Source organism: Triturus cristatus, chromosome 1_1 (assembly GCF_964204655.1).
Source record: "Triturus cristatus chromosome 1_1, aTriCri1.1, whole genome shotgun sequence".
NCBI classification, from domain to species: Eukaryota; Metazoa; Chordata; class Amphibia; order Caudata; family Salamandridae; genus Triturus; species Triturus cristatus.
Genome location: NC_140579.1, coordinates 50,356,397 through 50,374,908, shown reverse-complemented (window position 1 = coordinate 50,374,908; position 18,512 = coordinate 50,356,397). Strand labels below are relative to the sequence as shown.

The following is an 18,512-nucleotide window of genomic DNA, read 5'->3' as shown; positions in this document are numbered from 1 at the left end:
GTGTCCTTATTACATCTTTCACATACTACGTTTTTGGTGCCAGGCAGCTTTCCTTATGAGGCAAAGTCCGTCATAAGAGGGGAAACACATATGCCTATCAATACATATGCTTATCAAAGTGTGCAAATTAAAATATATATATATTTCTTAAGGGACTGTGAGGTAACCTTCAGGGAGATATTCTGGTACAAAACACCCTAGCTACTTCAGCAGCATGTTGGGTTCAAAACTCCACACTCACCTGTCAAAGAAATGCCTTGTAAACTACAAACGTTGGTAGTTTAAAGATAGAAGTACGGGGCATGTAGATTTATTATCAAATTATCCAGAAATAAATACATTTTTATTGAATAGGGACACTTGTGCAGCCAAAAACAATGGCCACAAGTGTTGCTACTAGGCTCTTCCTAAACACACCCTCAGCCACTGTGGCTTCAGTCAATTCAGCAAAAACCACTGAGCTTTCAATCTCCAAATATTACTCTTAAGTTCTCAGGTTGAAGATTACAGATCTTAAGGTGCAGTTTTCCACAATGTCCATGTTTAGTTTTCTTCTCCCCAAGCAGTTCCCTCAGATTGCTAGTAGGAACGTCAAAGAACATGCCACCCCCCAATAAACAGGTAGCACTCAAATAAAAATGTACAATTACAAATTTATACCCAGCAGAATAATAGCCAATATTTAAAAGACTTTGAATTCAGGTTTGGGAGGTATCAATGACCCCAATCAGCCGAATGTCTTTCCCTTTGTAACAATGACCTCATCTGCTCTCTTGAGGTGTAGGTGTGCTGTTCAACAGGTCTGGGTAACCCAGCAGTGCATCCTGAGGAAGTGCACCTTCCATTGTGGAAACATATAACCACTCATCAGCAAAAAAAAGGTAAAACAAAAAAAATGATAAAGGCAACACTGTCCTTCATCAGTAAAACGGTCTTAAAATTATGTTTTCCATTGGTGAAGAGGGCAATTTACTATAAGATAAAATTGTCTCTATGGCCCCAATTCAGTCGCACCATAGAAGTTGGATGTAACTGGTAAGAGCTAGCAGAGAACCAGCAAAGGGGAGACAGGCCTGTTAGCTGACGTGCAGTGACCAACATGCAGGTCCCCATCTTTCTCATAGCAGTCTGTAAGGCATCTGCACTGAGAGCGCACACAAGTCTAACAGCAGCAGAGAATGGCCTCTGTAATCCTCCTGGCATTTTGATGTCCAGTTATGGGGATCTTTGATGATGAACAGCTGGAACAGGAAACAGCAGTTTATGAGTAGATAGTGATGACCTCTGTGCCACCCCCGCGGACCAAAAGGACTCTCTCCAGACCTTCCGTAAGAACCTCTAAGAATTCCATATCTGACAGAGTAGGTTAAGTATAAAAAGAAGATGCAGTAAGTATATTTGTCCCTAATGTAACATCTGCAAGTACTGTTTATAATGGAACATTCTCAATTACTCACCCTCTCACCACTCCAAACCGCACATTATCAGGCAGTGCAGCTTATAGAAAAAATGGCTGCCGTAATGACAGCGCATATTAAAAATTGTAGGTCTCCTGCAACACAAAACATAAGTCTTTATACTCCAAGGTGTAAATGGAAAGTCACCCATGATGCTTCACCAACAAGATGGGGAGCAAGTCTTAGTGTCACCCTGTAGGAAGCTCATTCATGAGAAAGATCATTTACTTACTGCTTCTTCTTCAATCTACAGTTTTGTGTTGCAGCTTGGTTTGGCCATTTGAAATAAGCCTTGCAAACAGGGGTGGAAGCCATAGCGTGATGGATGCGGACATAGTGGTCTCAAAGGCGAATATTACCCTGCTTTGATACGCAGAGTTCCACCAGCACTATCAGTTTTAATGTTAGAAGGTAATCTAAATCAATGCATAGGCCTGGAGCCCTCCTGGGAAAGAACTGCATCACTACAAAATGCACAGGTGAACCCATTTGTATAACTTTCCCTTTCACCTGTGCTTTGAAAAAGTGGAAGGATACTTAACTTGATCTTCTTGGCAAATTGTGCATCTTAGAAATCGCTGCAGCCATTAGACTAGATCTGGGATTTTTTATTTTTAGAAATGCCCCATAGTAACTTCAGCCTCACAGTCAGCAATGTTATCACTGCCATTCATGCCGTGATGTGTCAGTTCCGTCCATTCCCGTCAATAACCGCCATAACAAAATGTCAACCCATTAGCCACTGGAGAACCACTCTTTAAAAATGTGCCTTGCTTTCAAGTCGAGATATTGATGTTTGGCAAACATGCATTGGCCTCCAAGACCTAATTATCTCTCAGAAGCCCAGATGTTGGCACATACTTGGCAATGAATTTGCCCCAACAGTTACAGACATCTTTTATGTCGGTTCGCAACTGAGAGTAATCACAGCAGATCTGATGTCATTTGCGTTCTGAGAGTGTTTTTCTTTCTTCACCCTTTGAGAAACCAAACAAAAGGTGTATGTTAGCCTTTGTATTCCTCCTGTGAAGTGTGAGGTGGAGTAAAAAGTCTGCCAACAATCTCATTATGTGAAAATGTGAAACCACTTTAGGCAAGAACTTAGATCAGACGTATTACATTATCTTATAGAAACAGATTAGAGGGTTTATTTTAATACATCACCTGCAACTCACATTCTCCAGGAAAATGCAATAATCAACCAGAGTTGTTAGGGATACAATTCTATAGAGATCTCCCTTTTACTTAGAATAATGTAGCAGACTGATGTGAGCAGGAACCGGAGAGACGCCAAGCCCTGATGGAATTCCAAAAGAAAATGTGAACCTAAATGTAGGACTGAAGGAAGCCGTCTAAATTTGAAAGAGGAATACTTGCAAAAGCACAATGAATGTGCTCTAATTTAAAAAGAACAAAAATTATAACCATTCAGGGTCCTGAGGAGAATCCAAAAGGAATAAGAGGTTCGAAATGCATCGACTGACAAACTTGGGGAGTGTCTTCATTGTATTTAAGTCGTACAGTAGACATACAAAAAAAGACTTAATAACTGATAAAGTCTACTGTAACACAACTGACTTAGAACGACTAAGGTATACTAGTAGCAAGAGAGTTTGCATAAATAATCTTAGCAACTACAACCTTTGCATTTTGTTCATTATCAGACTGATCATATGAGTATGTGTCAATATATGTCACTATGGTATATAAGTAATATCAGAGTTTTGTACAGTGTTGTATAGTGTAAAAATGTGTCTTTTTATATATCTGAATGTGGTTTGACAGATATGTTTAAGTGTAAATATTGCATAGAAGATCACAAAATAAGTTGTGAATAAACACAGGTCAAACAATGTATTTACTTGACTGAAAACAAAGTGTTCTTTGAATAATTACATCTAGGGTAATCTGTTTTCTATCTGTTTTAAGGAGGCCCAACCCATCTGTTTAAAAGGGCCCTTTCCCAAATACAGTACATAAATAAAGAAAAAATATTATATTACAGACAATGTAAGGAACTAGTAATAGGTTGGTGAGAAGAAAGAGGTAGCTCAATTTTACTGGCAAAGATGTCTTAGAACCACTTGTCCTACTGCTACATCCCCTGAGGAGTTGAATCCAGGCAGTAGTGTTGCGTAAAGGTATGCGTCTTATTCCAGGTAGCTGCTCTGCAAATATCCTGGAGTGGCAGACCTGCAAACAGAGCTGTTGAGGTTGAAATACTCCTTGTAGAGTGGGCATGCACAGAAGTTTGTAACTGGTTTCCTGCTGCTTGGTTTCAGAAGAGAAATGTAGCAGATATCCATCTAGCTATGCTCTGTTTGGAAAGGGGTTGCCCCTTCTGTGGTGCACTGTAATGTGACAATTGGTTAGACTTACAAAAGTTCTTGGTCCTGTCTATGTAGAACTTGATGCACCTTTTGATGTCCAAGAGTGAAGAGCCCTTTCAACCGTTGTTGAAGGGTTTGGAAAGTCTTCAAAATCAGCGGCTCATTGAGGTGGAAGTCCAAAGGGTAATAGTAATAATGTGGTAAATAATTTAATTACCGGGACTTAATTTGATACAGAAACATAATAAAATAGCTCAGTAAATAAGAGGCAGAATCCGTGGTATTAGAAGTTCGGAATGGGCTTTATTCCAGTGGTCGATTATAATCGGTTGCTCCAGGTTCCATCACCACGAAGGTTCAGGAAGTGAAGTACATACATTATTGACAATCAATTACTTTTATACAATAGGCATTACAGTGAAGCAAATACAAGAGGCGTAACAATTGATAGTGGTGATAATATATTCGTACGTAGCAAAAATAGGCGTAACTGGGAGTGATTTAAAGAACGTCATCAGATGTGATGTCATAAGAGGGTGGTTACATGAAAGAATCCTGCAATGTCAGCAGAAATATTTGGCAGAGATGCGTGCGCAGTCGCATGACGTGTGATAGACGTGCAACTAGAGGGAGAAAGGGACTTGACATTTAGCTCTACATGTGGAGACAAAAGTCTGGGGTTATGTCAACCTAATCCCAAATCATATCTAATATCCTATGTTTAAAGAACTGTGTTATCCAAAAAGAAAGGTCTCTCGAACAAAATCTATTCTATACTGACTGTGAGTGCGTGTACAAGCGTCTAAGTGTCTACACTAAATGCGAGGGGGTAGGAATATTCCATGGTAACAGGGCTATGAATTACTTGCATGAGGACAGAGAAGCCGGGCCTTTTGCTCGGTAGCTGGAAGAATGTTTACTTAAACTACTAGACAGGAATGCATTGGGCAGGGATCGGAGCAGATAATTTCGAAGGTGAAATACAGTTCTTGGCAGGCAGCAAGCTGATGTCAGGCTTCGTGAGCCGCGCAGGGAATGAGACAAAGTTCATGGTCACAGATGCAGGCTCGGACTGGAGCTTCAGAGACAGAAAGCAAGAAAAGCTTGATGACAGAATCAGGGCCTACCTGCCTGGACTGTAAAAATGGCATAAGTGAACCATATAAAGGCGGTGGCCTTTTGTACTTAGGAATGGAATATCCGGCCCATTCATGGCGGATCTGAAAGAGGACATGTTAACGGTGGACGCACATGTATTTGCGTCTTCATAACTGGAACTGGAGGGAACATACATGTACTTGTAACATGCACATAGAACCGTTGGGGTCCAAGATAGGGGACATAACTGACCAGAAAAATCCATATTTCCACATTCCCTCCTTGTCCCCTACTTGCCCGTCAAGAGACATCAATCTTCATCAATCCATTGATCTGTTCGTATAGCATCATTTGTTCTTCTTTCTTCTTCCGGGATTTTGAACGAATGTTTTGATGTGGAATGCACGATGTGGCACACAGACCACAGATCGCTGGTCCACATTGCAGGCATAAGCAGCAACTGAATAGTATGAGAAGGCCAATACCTAGGAAGGATAGAACTCTCCATCCCCAGGCTGATAACACGCTCCAAAACCAACCGGACCAAGTCCAGGTGCCTGGATTCTGGTGTATCTGGCTTACAATCTTATGGAGGCGGGTTATGGCTTTATATACAGATGGCGAATTTTCTGGTATGAAAATGCAACAGCTTGATCCGATGACCCTACAAGCTCCGCCCCTATCGGCCAGGATGACGTCAAGGACAAGACGATTTTGAAGCACAACAATCCGCATAGCAGACTGCTCTTCTGTTAAATTGCCTAAGGCGGAAATAGTTTCGTTCACTACTGCTTCAAGGGTTCTAGTTAATCTACGTATCAGTTTACTATTAGTAACGGTACCTATATAGGGAAAGAGACCTTTATTGAAATCTGTGTATTTTTCCCATGCTGTTTCAGTGTAATCGACTATTGGGAGATCTCTCCTTTCTCTATTGTGTACTAACAGAGTATTTCTGTGATAATCAGGAGGAGCTAGGAAAACAGGTGGCAAAAGAAATCCAATGTAGCAGGTACCATCCCAATCTAGAGGCAAACGTACATATGCCGCCTGACCACATATGAAATAGGAATGGCGGGAAGCTCTAAATGTAGACTTGCCTTGATCACTAAATTCTATTACAGTGGTGCATCTACTATGGCCCATATATATGGAACCATTCTTTCTCACACATAATTCACCTTTTACTGAAAATACTGACATGGCGGGCAAACTTGGATTAGCTTCGGATTCGACATTCAAGATCAGGAGATTAAGCGTAAAATTACCTAATCCATATACTTCATTTTCTAGATCAGTTCCTGTTCTCTGGGGAAGTCCCTCCTTGTTGGGGTGGCAGACTTTAAGTAAAACTAAGTTCAGATTTCCCCATACCCAGTTATCTTGATAAACTGCAGAATTCGAATCTAGGGAATTGATTAAGCTAAACCATGCTCCACAGGAGCCGTTGTGTGTGAACGGATATGGAAAGAGAGGTAGAATTCCTTTATAGTTCTGATAGGGAGGGAGTCGGCCACATATCCAACAATTTGTAGTATTGCTAACCTGATGGGAATGATGTAACATTTTGATAAACGTGTTATTGCGCAGCGCAAATCTATATGACAATTCATGCGGAGGTAATTCACTAAAAGAATGTTCAGCAGTAACATTATAAACATGTCTAGAAATAGGATGATATATGTGCAACAATATACTTGCAGTAATTATTAAAAGACTTAAGGAAAATAAAATTAATAACGTCACTGTGCAATGACTACGCAGTGATTTACAGTACGCCTGTCGTTTCAACATTTTTCGGGTGTTATCTCTATTCAGGTCCAAGGGATACATGTCAGAGACAATTCAACCGCTTCACCTCGGAGAGGACTTAAACAATCAAATTGCTTGACTGATTGGGCCTGAGTTTTAGTTTATAATGTTCGGAATTACTTCTTTCAACAAGAGGAAGTTTTGAGTCAATGGGTGAAGACACACGAGGTGTGGTATTCACATCTGATTGTAGTCCATGAAATTTCTTGATATGACTTGAGTGGATCCAGCCTTTTCTGCCCTCGATCTTCACGGCTGTCCTTGTCGTTAATAACACGAGCTGAGGCGACCTCCACCTAGGATCCAGCTGAGTCTTTCGATCAAAGTTCCTCACTAAAACGAGATCCCCCGGAATTACGTCATGGGGTTTCACCTCAGTGTTGTCAGGAAAAGCTGCAGCTACCTGTGAACGACAAGATTGTAGTGCAGACATCAAGGAAGCCAAATAATCTGTCAGCATATTACAGTCAATATCAGTTATTTTACGTGGTATAGGCGTTCCCCACATATTTGGTGGTCTGCCGAAGATCACTTCATACGGGGATAGCCCTGTTCGAGAGTGTGCTACCATTCTCATGTAAAAGAGCGCAACTGGTAATGCTACTACCCAGTCGACACCTTTCTCCCTGCATATTTTGGACAATCTAATTTTCAGAGTCTGATTATGTCTTTCTACGAGACCTGCTGCTTCGGGGTGTCGGACACAGTGGAACTTCCACTGATATCCTAACAAAAGTGAAACGTGTTTCATTAATTCGGATGAGAACGGCTGGCCGTTATCTGAGTGAACAACACGTGGTAAACCGTATCGTGGGAAGAATTCTCGAACTAACTGTTTGGCAGTAGTCGGGGCCGTGTAATCTGAAACCGGGTATGCTTCCGTCCAACGGGAAAGAGCACAAACAACTACGAGAACATATTTGAATCCTCGACATCGTTCCATCTGGATATAATCCATCTGGAGGACTTCAAAAGGATGATCAGGAGGCTGAAATCCACCCTGTTCTACGGGAACGCTTTTTCCTGGGTTGAACTGGCAACAGATCATACAGGTACGAACTTTTTGTTTGGCTGCTGCTCGTAAATGTTTATTAAACCAAATGTGTTGAATGCTATCTAGCATAGCTTTTTCTCCTAGATGTGCGGGACTATGGACAGTGTTAATAATGACTTGGACCATTGAATCAGGAAGGAACCACACAGACTTTTCCTTCATCATCCATCCTTGATCCGTTTGGATCCCTCCTAATTCAGTCCATCTCTTTATTTCTTCTGGTGTAGCATGTGTCTGTATATCAATTACGTCAAGAGTAGGATCTTTAACCGTCATACAATGTGCTGGCGTCGGGACTATTGTCTTTGTCATGTCGGATGTTTGAGTTTGAGCAGTCTGTTTAGCTGTTCTGTCAGCTAAATCATTACCTTGAGAAATGATATCAGTAACTTTCGTATGAGCTTTACATTTCATAATTGATATTGCAGTGGGTAGATGTATTGCATCTAATAAAGCATGAATGAGGGGTCCGTGCTGAATGTGGGCACCGTGAGAAGTTAAATAACCTCTCTCTCGCCACAGCACGCCGAAGTCATGTACAACTCCGAATGCATAACGTGAATCAGTGTATATGTTGACTTTTTTATTTGTGGCTTGAATACAGGCTTGTGTCAGAGCGACGAGCTCTGCGGCTTGAGTGGACAAGGTATTTACGCAATTTGTTTCAATAATTTCAGTGTCTGTTGTGACTGCGTAAGCGGCCACTAGTTCTCCTGTACCTTTTCTCATACATGAACCATCTACATACAACGTCAGGTCTGGGTCTGACAATGGAACATCGGTTAAATCTTGTCTAGGTTTCGTCGTGATTGTAATAACTTCAATACAGTCATGAGCTAGTGGGTCTGTTCCATTTACAGGTAAAAGTGTGGCAGGATTCAATGTGGTACAACGTCTGATTTCTATATGTGGCTGAAACAATGTGAGTTCGTACCCTGTAAGTCTTGCTATAGTCAAATGTTGTGTCTGCGTTCGATTCACAAGAACCTCCACTGCATGTGGTACTTGTACTGTCAATGGATGTCCTAACACTATGGCATCGCTTTGTCTGATTGCTAAAGCTGTCGCTGCCACTGATTTCAGGCACGCAGGCAGAGCCTGAGCTACGGGATCTAATGTACTAGAAAAATAAGCACATGGTTTGTGTGATCCTGCTTGTTCCTGTGTGAGTACTGATAAAGCAGTACCTTCGCGTTCTGTAACAAAGAGTGTAAACTGTTTACTGTAACATGGTGTTGCTAAAACAGGTGCTTGGCATAGAGTTTTCTTTAAGTTTTCAAAAGCTTGTGTATGTTCCTGAGTCCAAGGGAGAACAGTCGATGTGGCTGCCTCCTGTGTTGTCAACTGAATGAGTGGTTTTGCTAGAAATGCATACTGAGGGATCCACTGCCTACAATATGAAGTGAGGCCTATAAAAGCCCGCACCTCCTTTTGTGTCTTGGGTATTGGCATGTTAGCTATTAACTGAATGCGGTCGGGTGTAAGCTGCCTTCCCTCCTTGGACAGCGAGTGTCCAAGATAAACAACTCGCTGGACACAGAATTGCAGCTTAGAAGGGGACACCTTGTGCCCCTTTTCGGCTAGAAATCGTAAAACTGTCAGTGATGCTTTCTCACATTCGGGTTCGCTTCTCGCGGTGATCAGCAGATCATCGACATATTGAAGCAAAGCAGTGTTGACTGGCATGTGTATACTGTCGAGTTCTCGTTTCAGTGCTTGGCTATAGATGCTGGGGCTTTCTGTAAATCCTTGAGGTGCGCGTGAGAATTTGAAGCTACGTCCATTTAAACTAAATCCGAACAAATATTGGCTTTCCGGATCTATGGGGACGCTGAAAAAGGCATTTTTGAGATCAATTACAGTAAAGAATGTTGCTTCGGAATCAATAGCTGTCAGTAATGACGAGATATCTGGAACCACAGGGAATTGTGGCACAATGCATTTGTTTAATTCGCGCAAATCAATAACCAATCGATATACTGGCGGGGCCTTCGGATCTGTTCGTTTAAGAATCGGAATTATCGGTGAATTACATACATTGGAGTCTGTTTCTACAACCACTCCTTGGGCAATGAGCTCGTCAATGATTTGCAGTAAAGCCATTACAGCATCTGGGGGTAACTTGTATTGTCGCATTCGTGGTAGTACCACTCCTGCCTTCAGTGTGACTCGATATGGTGTAATGTTCATGCAACCAACATCAGTAGGGCCTTGTGCCCATAGATGTGTAGGTAAAGTCTGCAATCGGGGATCCATGTCTCTAGACACATAATGACCTTTAAAATCACGTAAAAACAATCTTACTCCTTCTGGAGAACAACATATTATAGCTCCTAGAGCTTTCAGTGTTTTTATTCCTAACAAGTTTTCTGGACATGATTTAGTAAGCAATAAATCTGTAGTTCGGGTCAAAGGTCCTATCGTAAGTGGAAGAGGCTGTGACACTTCATTAACAATAGGTTTTCCTGAAAAACCAAGGGAAATATTCTGTGAGCCTGAGAGGGGTACCCCTGGAACTTCACTACGTTTTATAGTTGTTCGACTTGCCCCTGTATCGAGTAAAAATTTTCTGTCTTGACCTAATAATTCACTATGTACATAAGGTCCTTCTTGGTCTACAGGGACCTCGATAAGGGGTAAGTCAATTTCCTTCTCTAGGCTTGTTCATGCATATCGTTGGTAATCAGGATAGTCATACTGTGCGGTCTGGTACAGCTGTCGTGTCGTGGTTTGTGTGGCAGCAGCAGGCAACGCTGGTGCGGCTGGCACAAACTGTATAGACTGTTGTGGAGCTGGCATGGACTGTGCATGCTGTAAGGCTCCTTGTTCATTCTGATCCTGTCTAAGTGGCCGTGGTCTTTCTTTTGTAATACCTGTGGCGATATTACGCTTCAGGACTGGACAATCGTGTACATAATGACCTAGTTGTTTACAATAGTTGCATGTCCCTTTTACAGGTCCTGCTGAATCACCGGAATGTGTCGTACCCTTTTTATGTCCTTCAGCTGGAACTGTCTGGGAGACTAGCATTTTCATTTTCGTGTCTTTCATGCGTCTTTGTTCATGATCTTGTTCTTCTCTAATTCTATTGTAATGGTACTGTAACATTTGTAACATTTGTGATGGGGTATTACCTTGCCAGGTACTCTCGAATTTTAATACTCTATTCTTCACTTGGGGCAAAGAATTTTCAACTAATTTTGTCACAAACAGATGTGGGTATGACTCGCTACTTGCTTTTATACCACTATTTATACCAAAACATTTTTCGAATCGGGCATAGAAATCACTAGTGTCTTCATCTTGCTTTTGTTTACAGGCTGATATTGCACCCCAGTCTTCCTTTTTCGTGGTTAATAAACGTGGCAGTACCTGTACTAGTAAACCTGGTAGTGCTTTAGTTTTGTCCCCAAGCCCCGAACCTGGACCTCGGGCCTTTTCTTCATTTTCTAATGCTGTCCAATCTATCTTTTGGTCTCCCACTTCCCACTCTTTTTCCTTCAGTTTTTCGTAAATGCCAGCAGGCATCAATACCTTTAATATGGTCATAATGTCGGGATAGGTATACTCTCCCATGAGTAACATGTCTTTAATTTCTCGGTGGAAACCCGCTGGGTCTTTCTCATGACTGGGTACCACTTTCTTCATTTCTAACAATTCTATTTTCGATATGGGCGTATATACATATACGCGTTTAAACTCATTGTCCTCGCCTTTTATTGGGTGCACTTCTCGTAAGGGATTCTGTCTGTCCATGTAATACGTGGTTCTTTCCTTGATGGGCAATGAGACATGTTCTGGGCATATAAAAAGAATGTACTGCTTTCTTGATTCTAGTATTTCTTTAATTAACTTAGTACCTGAACCTCTCCATCTATTCGTGAGTAATTCAGTCAATATATCAGGTAAGGGACCAGGATCTGAATGTTGGCTTTTATATAGTATAAGAAGTTGTTGAATCATATAAATCCCAGCTAAACGCTGTTCATCTGGGGTGAGATTCAAAAATGTGTGTGCTACTGTATCATCATCATACTTTCCGGGACTGTCAATCCAATGAACGGCTGACCTGGCTAATTCTTGTTCATCCATAGAATCAAGAAAATGATAACCCCTTCGTTCTCGCAGTAATTTGTCGGCGACTTGGAACGAATGTTCGGGGGACCTCATATTTATTTTAGGTGTTTGAAAATTCCTGTTATTTTCTAGACATATCGGACGTATCGGGTCAGTAAGACATCTAGTATTATTACAAGATCTTCCTCTACCTACATAGGCTATAGTTTCTGACTGTCCTGTGGGCAGTCCTGATCCTTCTTCCTCGCTTTGCTCGAACTGGTCTACCGCTAATCTTTCTTCGTGTAAGCGTTCTATTTCTTTACGGATCTTTCGGCACATGGCTATTATACAATTTTGCTTATCATGTCTCCCTTCTGATATATTCTGGCTCCATCTGGTAAGAATTTGCATTGCTTCCGGGTCTACCCCCGGTCGGTCTTGATTTCTGATCACACAATTTATGAGGAAACGTAACAGTTCCCCCTGTATTTCCACTTTCTGGTATTCCATAGCTCTGTTAATACTTTCAGAATCTCGCCCTGTTTGGACAAAATGGTATATATTATCTAGATGCATAGTCATTCCTGGTAACTTCCCTAAATACACCGCGGCTCGTCTGATACGTAATGATGCCATGATCATTTCGTCCTCTTTGCCGGGCACAGGGTCATATCTACAATCTATAAGAAGTTCCTTAAGCGTACGGGCATTTATGAGTTTGGGGGTACGTGAATGTGCTGACTCTTGAAAGGTAAGTTTATTTATTCTGGGTGGCGTAGAAAAAATGTTGGTAGCACCTCCCGTAGCCCCATCTGGGGTATCGGGCGTGAAAGGATTCGTTGAACGTGATACAGCAACTATAGGTGTGGACACAGCTATGGAAGTAGCTGTAGGAGCAGATGTGGAAACAGATGTGCTTGCCGGAACTTGTGTCGGAATTTGGTGCTGTAGAGATACAGATACAGGATCTTGGCGTTGAACCTCCCCGGCCAACGGTCTATGTGGGGCAGGGTTAGCATACTCGGGAGCTGCGTCATCTAAATATGAGGAAAGAAAAACATCTTCTGCGGTTCTAGGATGCCCCTTGGGATGTACTTTTATTGGAAATAATGGGGGTGGCAAGTCTTTTGGTATCCCCGCAGTAGCCTTAGGTAATCCTTCGGCCAGAAGGGGATACATACCTTTCATAAGGGCATGTCTTTGTCTGTCTACTTGTTCTGATTTCACTCGTGCACCTTCTTCAATTAATAGATTTTCTCGGACTTCACTTGAATTCTCTTTACTCTTCTCTTCCTGTCTACGTGCTTTTTCTGTACGTCTATACGATTCTTTACGCCATAACTCAATGGCGTCTTTCTGTGATTGTCTAGCTTTCTTTTTCCATAATTCTTCCTCTACTTTCACGATGCACTCTGCATCCCAGGTCCCAGCTGCGGGCCACCTCTGACTTTCTGGTAATTCCTTAGTGTAGTCTACCCATAAATCAAGAAATAATATAGCATCTAGGCCATGTTTATGATACATGAAGTACCCTGGAGTGTCCCTAGGAGGAATAGGAACAGCTTCTTCGAGTACCCCTTTTCTAGTTGTGATCTGTCTTAATTTCGAAAAGAGCGGCATATTGAGAACTGATCTGATACTTGATCTTGAACAAACTTAATACAATAAACACGATAATGAACAGTCATTCATACCACAATATGCAGAACGTATTAACACATTTTAACATTTAACATTTAAATGAGCAAACAATGATGATGACGATCTAAGGAAAACTTAATCACTTAAACATAATACTCGGCATTATCTGAATTATTCTGAATTTATATACTTGATATACTAGATATACTGCTAAACAGTACAGATACACTGCTGAAACAGTGCAGACCGGATTTGTGTACCCAAACCCGTCTGGACCGGCACAACTTATGTGCACGCCAGAACGCCTCCCCAGTAATGGTACTCACCGGGTAGCTCGGAACGGAAGGCCTCGGAAACTGAACTGAACTTGAACCGGACTGGACTGGACTCGACTCGAAAACTTCGGACACCGGACTCGACTTGGGACTTCGGAAACTGGTGGGCCTCTGTATACCTCGGATCTTGCTCTCTCAGCTAGGCTCTGGTCGGGATACTTCGCACTTCTCACCGCCTCGTCTGGGTGTTGATCGCAGCCTCAGTCGCCCCCGCTTGACCGGAGGGAGATACAGGAAATCCTGCTGGTACGCGTTATTGTCCGTCCAGCTGTGGCAGGAGACCGGGCCTGCAACGCACCACCGGCGCGTGAGATGAGAAAGTGTCCCTATTCGGGCGCCATTCATGTGGTAAATAATTTAATTACCGGGACTTAATTTGATACAGAAACATAATAAAATAGCTCAGTAAATAAGAGGCAGAATCCGTGGTATTAGAAGTTCGGAATGGGCTTTATTCCAGTGGTCGATTATAATCGGTTGCTCCAGGTTCCATCACCACGAAGGTTCAGGAAGTGAAGTACATACATTATTGACAATCAATTACTTTTATACAATAGGCATTACAGTGAAGCAAATACAAGAGGCGTAACAATTGATAGTGGTGATAATATATTCGTACGTAGCAAAAATAGGCGTAACTGGGAGTGATTTAAAGAACGTCATCAGATGTGATGTCATAAGAGGGTGGTTACATGAAAGAATCCTGCAATGTCAGCAGAAATATTTGGCAGAGATGCGTGCGCAGTCGCATGACGTGTGATAGACGTGCAACTAGAGGGAGAAAGGGACTTGACATTTAGCTCTACATGTGGAGACAAAAGTCTGGGGTTATGTCAACCTAATCCCAAATCATATCTAATATCCTATGTTTAAAGAACTGTGTTATCCAAAAAGAAAGGTCTCTCGAACAAAATCTATTCTATACTGACTGTGAGTGCGTGTACAAGCGTCTAAGTGTCTACACTAAATGCGAGGGGGTAGGAATATTCCATGGTAACAGGGCTATGAATTACTTGCATGAGGACAGAGAAGCCGGGCCTTTTGCTCGGTAGCTGGAAGAATGTTTACTTAAACTACTAGACAGGAATGCATTGGGCAGGGATCGGAGCAGATAATTTCGAAGGTGAAATACAGTTCTTGGCAGGCAGCAAGCTGATGTCAGGCTTCGTGAGCCGCGCAGGGAATGAGACAAAGTTCATGGTCACAGATGCAGGCTCGGACTGGAGCTTCAGAGACAGAAAGCAAGAAAAGCTTGATGACAGAATCAGGGCCTACCTGCCTGGACTGTAAAAATGGCATAAGTGAACCATATAAAGGCGGTGGCCTTTTGTACTTAGGAATGGAATATCCGGCCCATTCATGGCGGATCTGAAAGAGGACATGTTAACGGTGGACGCACATGTATTTGCGTCTTCATAACTGGAACTGGAGGGAACATACATGTACTTGTAACATGCACATAGAACCGTTGGGGTCCAAGATAGGGGACATAACTGACCAGAAAAATCCATATTTCCACAGTAACACAACTGACTTAGAACGACTAAGGGATACTAGTAGCAAGAGAGTTTGCATAAATAATCTTAGCAACTACAACCTTTGCATTTTGTTCATTATCAGACTGATCATATGAGTATGTGTCAATATATGTCACTATGGTATATAAGTAATATCAGAGTTTTGTACAGTGTTGTATAGTGTAAAAATGTGTCTTTTTATATATCTGAATGTGGTTTGACAGATATGTTTAAGTGTAAATATTGCATAGAAGATCACAAAATAAGTTGTGAATAAACACAGGTCAAACAATGTATTTACTTGACTGAAAACAAAGTGTTCTTTGAATAATTACATCTAGGGTAATCTGTTTTCTATCTGTTTTAAGGAGGCCCAACCCATCTGTTTAAAAGGGCCCTTTCCCAAATACAGTACATAAATAAAGAAAAAATATTATATTACAGACAATGTAAGGAACTAGTAATAGGTTGGTGAGAAGAAAGAGGTAGCTCAATTTTACTGGCAAAGATGTCTTAGAACCACTTGTCCTACTGCTACATCCCCTGAGGAGTTGAATCCAGGCAGTAGTGTTGCGTAAAGGTATGCGTCTTATTCCAGGTAGCTGCTCTGCAAATATCCTGGAGTGGCAGACCTGCAAACAGAGCTGTTGAGGTTGAAATACTCCTTGTAGAGTGGGCATGCACAGAAGTTTGTAACTGGTTTCCTGCTGCTTGGTTTCAGAAGAGAAATGTAGCAGATATCCATCTAGCTATGCTCTGTTTGGAAAGGGGTTGCCCCTTCTGTGGTGCACTGTAATGTGACAATTGGTTAGACTTACAAAAGTTCTTGGTCCTGTCTATGTAGAACTTGATGCACCTTTTGATGTCCAAGAGTGAAGAGCCCTTTCAACCGTTGTTGAAGGGTTTGGAAAGTCTTCAAAATCAGCGGCTCATTGAGGTGGAAGTCCAAAGGGACTGTAGGGAAAACCTTTGGGTTTGTACGTAGGATGATCATGTCCTCTCTAAATTGTAGGACGGGTTCTTGATTAGCGAGGGCTTGGATCTCACTGACCAGTGTGGCAGAAATCAGGGCCACAAGGAGAGCAACCTTCCAGGACAGGTAGTTTAAACTCGCTCTGTGAATGGGCTCAAATGGGTTCTTCATGAGCTGTGATAGCACAGTCTTCAGATGACAAGATGAGGAGGAGGTCTGACTGGAGGGAAGATCCTAAATAAGCCTTTGAGGAATGGTTTGATTATTCTGGAGGACCATAATGAGGGTGACCTGGGTGATCATCTGAATCGAGTAATGGCCACCAGGTGAACTCTGATGAATGCATGAGCTAAACCTGAAGCACAAGTTACTTACCTATCGTAACACTATATCTGTAAGAAACATTAGTTATTTATAGATTCCTTACCTTAGAATTACCCCCAGGCGTCAGACTGGAACTGGAAAGTTTTTTCGTCAGCAGTACCGCTGCGCGTTGGAAGGTGGCGTCGGTCGGCTCCGCGTCCGTGTCGTAGATGCTGGGATGACGTCGCGGCAGCTACTTAGAAACCGACCTCGTGCACTGACATCAGTTCTTTACACAACTTTCCGCACCAGAAACGCAGAGCCATGCAACACACTGACCACTGGTGCACAAAACTAGGGCCCTGAAAGGATGTCCTTAACCCTAGAAATCAGTTCGCAGAACGGGGAGGATGGGTGGGGCGGTAAGGAATCTATAACTAACTGTTTCTTATAGATATATCATTACCAAAGGTAAGTAACTTGTGCATCTGAAAGACACCCATTAGTTATAGATTCCTTACCTTAGAATAGATACCCCAGCAATACCAACCCCGGTGGTGGGTCTGCGAACCAATCTCACACCAGAAAATCCTGGAGAACAGAACAGCTAAAGAAGCCGTCTCTCCGGACTTGGCTGTCCAGGCAGTAGTGTTTGGTGAACGTGTGCAGCGATGCTCACGTGGCCGCCTGTCAGATGTTATTCAGAGGTACTCCTCTTCCCAAGCCAGTAGTGGCTGCTGTCGCTCTGGTGGAGTGAGCGCGTAGCCTGACTAGAGACTCCTTTTAAGCCAGAGAGTAACAAGTCTTTATACACAACACGACCCATCGAGAAATGGTGCGTTTGTGTACGGCCCGACCCGACCCTTCTTAGCGTCCACGTAGCCAACAAAAAGTTGATCATCCACCTGGAACTGTTTTGTGCGATCCAGATAGGAGAGCGCACGCTTTGGGTCCAGACAGTGGAGCCTCTCTTCCTCCATTGAAGGAAGCGGAGGCGGAAAGAAGGTGGGCAAAGTAATGGTCTGCCCGATGTGGAAGGCAGTGACCACCTTAGGAAGGAAGGATGGACTGGTCCGGAGAACCACCTTGTCCGGATGAACAGACAGGAAAAGAGGTTTTGAAGAAAGAGCCTGGATCTCACTCGCCCTCCTAGCAGAAGTAATGGCTACCAGGAAAGAACTCTTAAGAGTCAGGAGATGTAAAGGACAGTTATGAAGTGGCTCAAAGAGAGCGCACATTAAATAAGTTAGCACATGATTCAAGTCCCACTGAGGCATAACAAAGGGGATAGGAGGAAAAAGATGTGTTAAGCCCTTTAAGAAACGGTTAACTACCGGGGACTTGAAAAGTGAAGGTTGATCTGGAAGGCAGAGATGGCTGAAGGATAGCCCTTGATAGTGCCCAGAGCAGAGCCCTTCCGGCGCGAAAGAAAGAAGGGACAAGAGTACTTCAGAAAGAGGGGCAGAAAGGGGATCCACAGCCTTTGCTGTGCACCATGCCACAAATTTGTTCCACCGGCAGCCGTATTCCGTCTTAGAAGAGGGACGCCTGGCTGCCAAGATTACGTCACAGACTTCGGGAGGCAGGTCGAAATACGTCAACTGCCGCCGCTCAATCGCCACGCAAGGAGGTGGAGACTGGACAGGTTCGGGGGGAGAACCCTCCCCTGCTGATACGACACAAGATCCTCCCAAAGGGGCAGCCTGATCGAAGGGCCGATGGCCGTGCTCAACAGCTCAGGATACCGAACTCTCCTAACCCAGTCCGAAGCCACAAGGATGACTTGGGCTCGGCTGTTACTATTCTTCTAAAGAACTCTGGGCAGGAGTGGTATGGGCAGAAAGGCATACAGGAGGCCTGAGCTCCACTCGAGACGAAAAGTGTCTCTGAGCAAGAGCCGCCTTGGAAACTCCAGTGCGCAAGGAGGTGGAGA

General features: G+C 42.9%; 1 protein-coding gene across 3 annotated transcripts in view; it reads right to left on the bottom strand.

Moving 5' to 3' along the window:
• Window positions 1-216: 216 nt before the first annotated feature.
• Window positions 217-18,512, bottom strand: part of LOC146869338 (solute carrier family 12 member 6-like) — an 836,907-nt gene continuing 818,611 nt past the window's right edge. For all 3 annotated transcript variants that reach the window (XM_085651026.1, XM_085651041.1, XM_085650987.1), the window contains one exon: window positions 217-1,353. In XM_085651026.1, coding sequence (XP_085507152.1) covers window positions 1,262-1,353 — 92 coding nt within the window. In that variant the 3' untranslated portion in view covers window positions 217-1,261. The remainder of the gene's footprint in view (window positions 1,354-18,512) is intronic.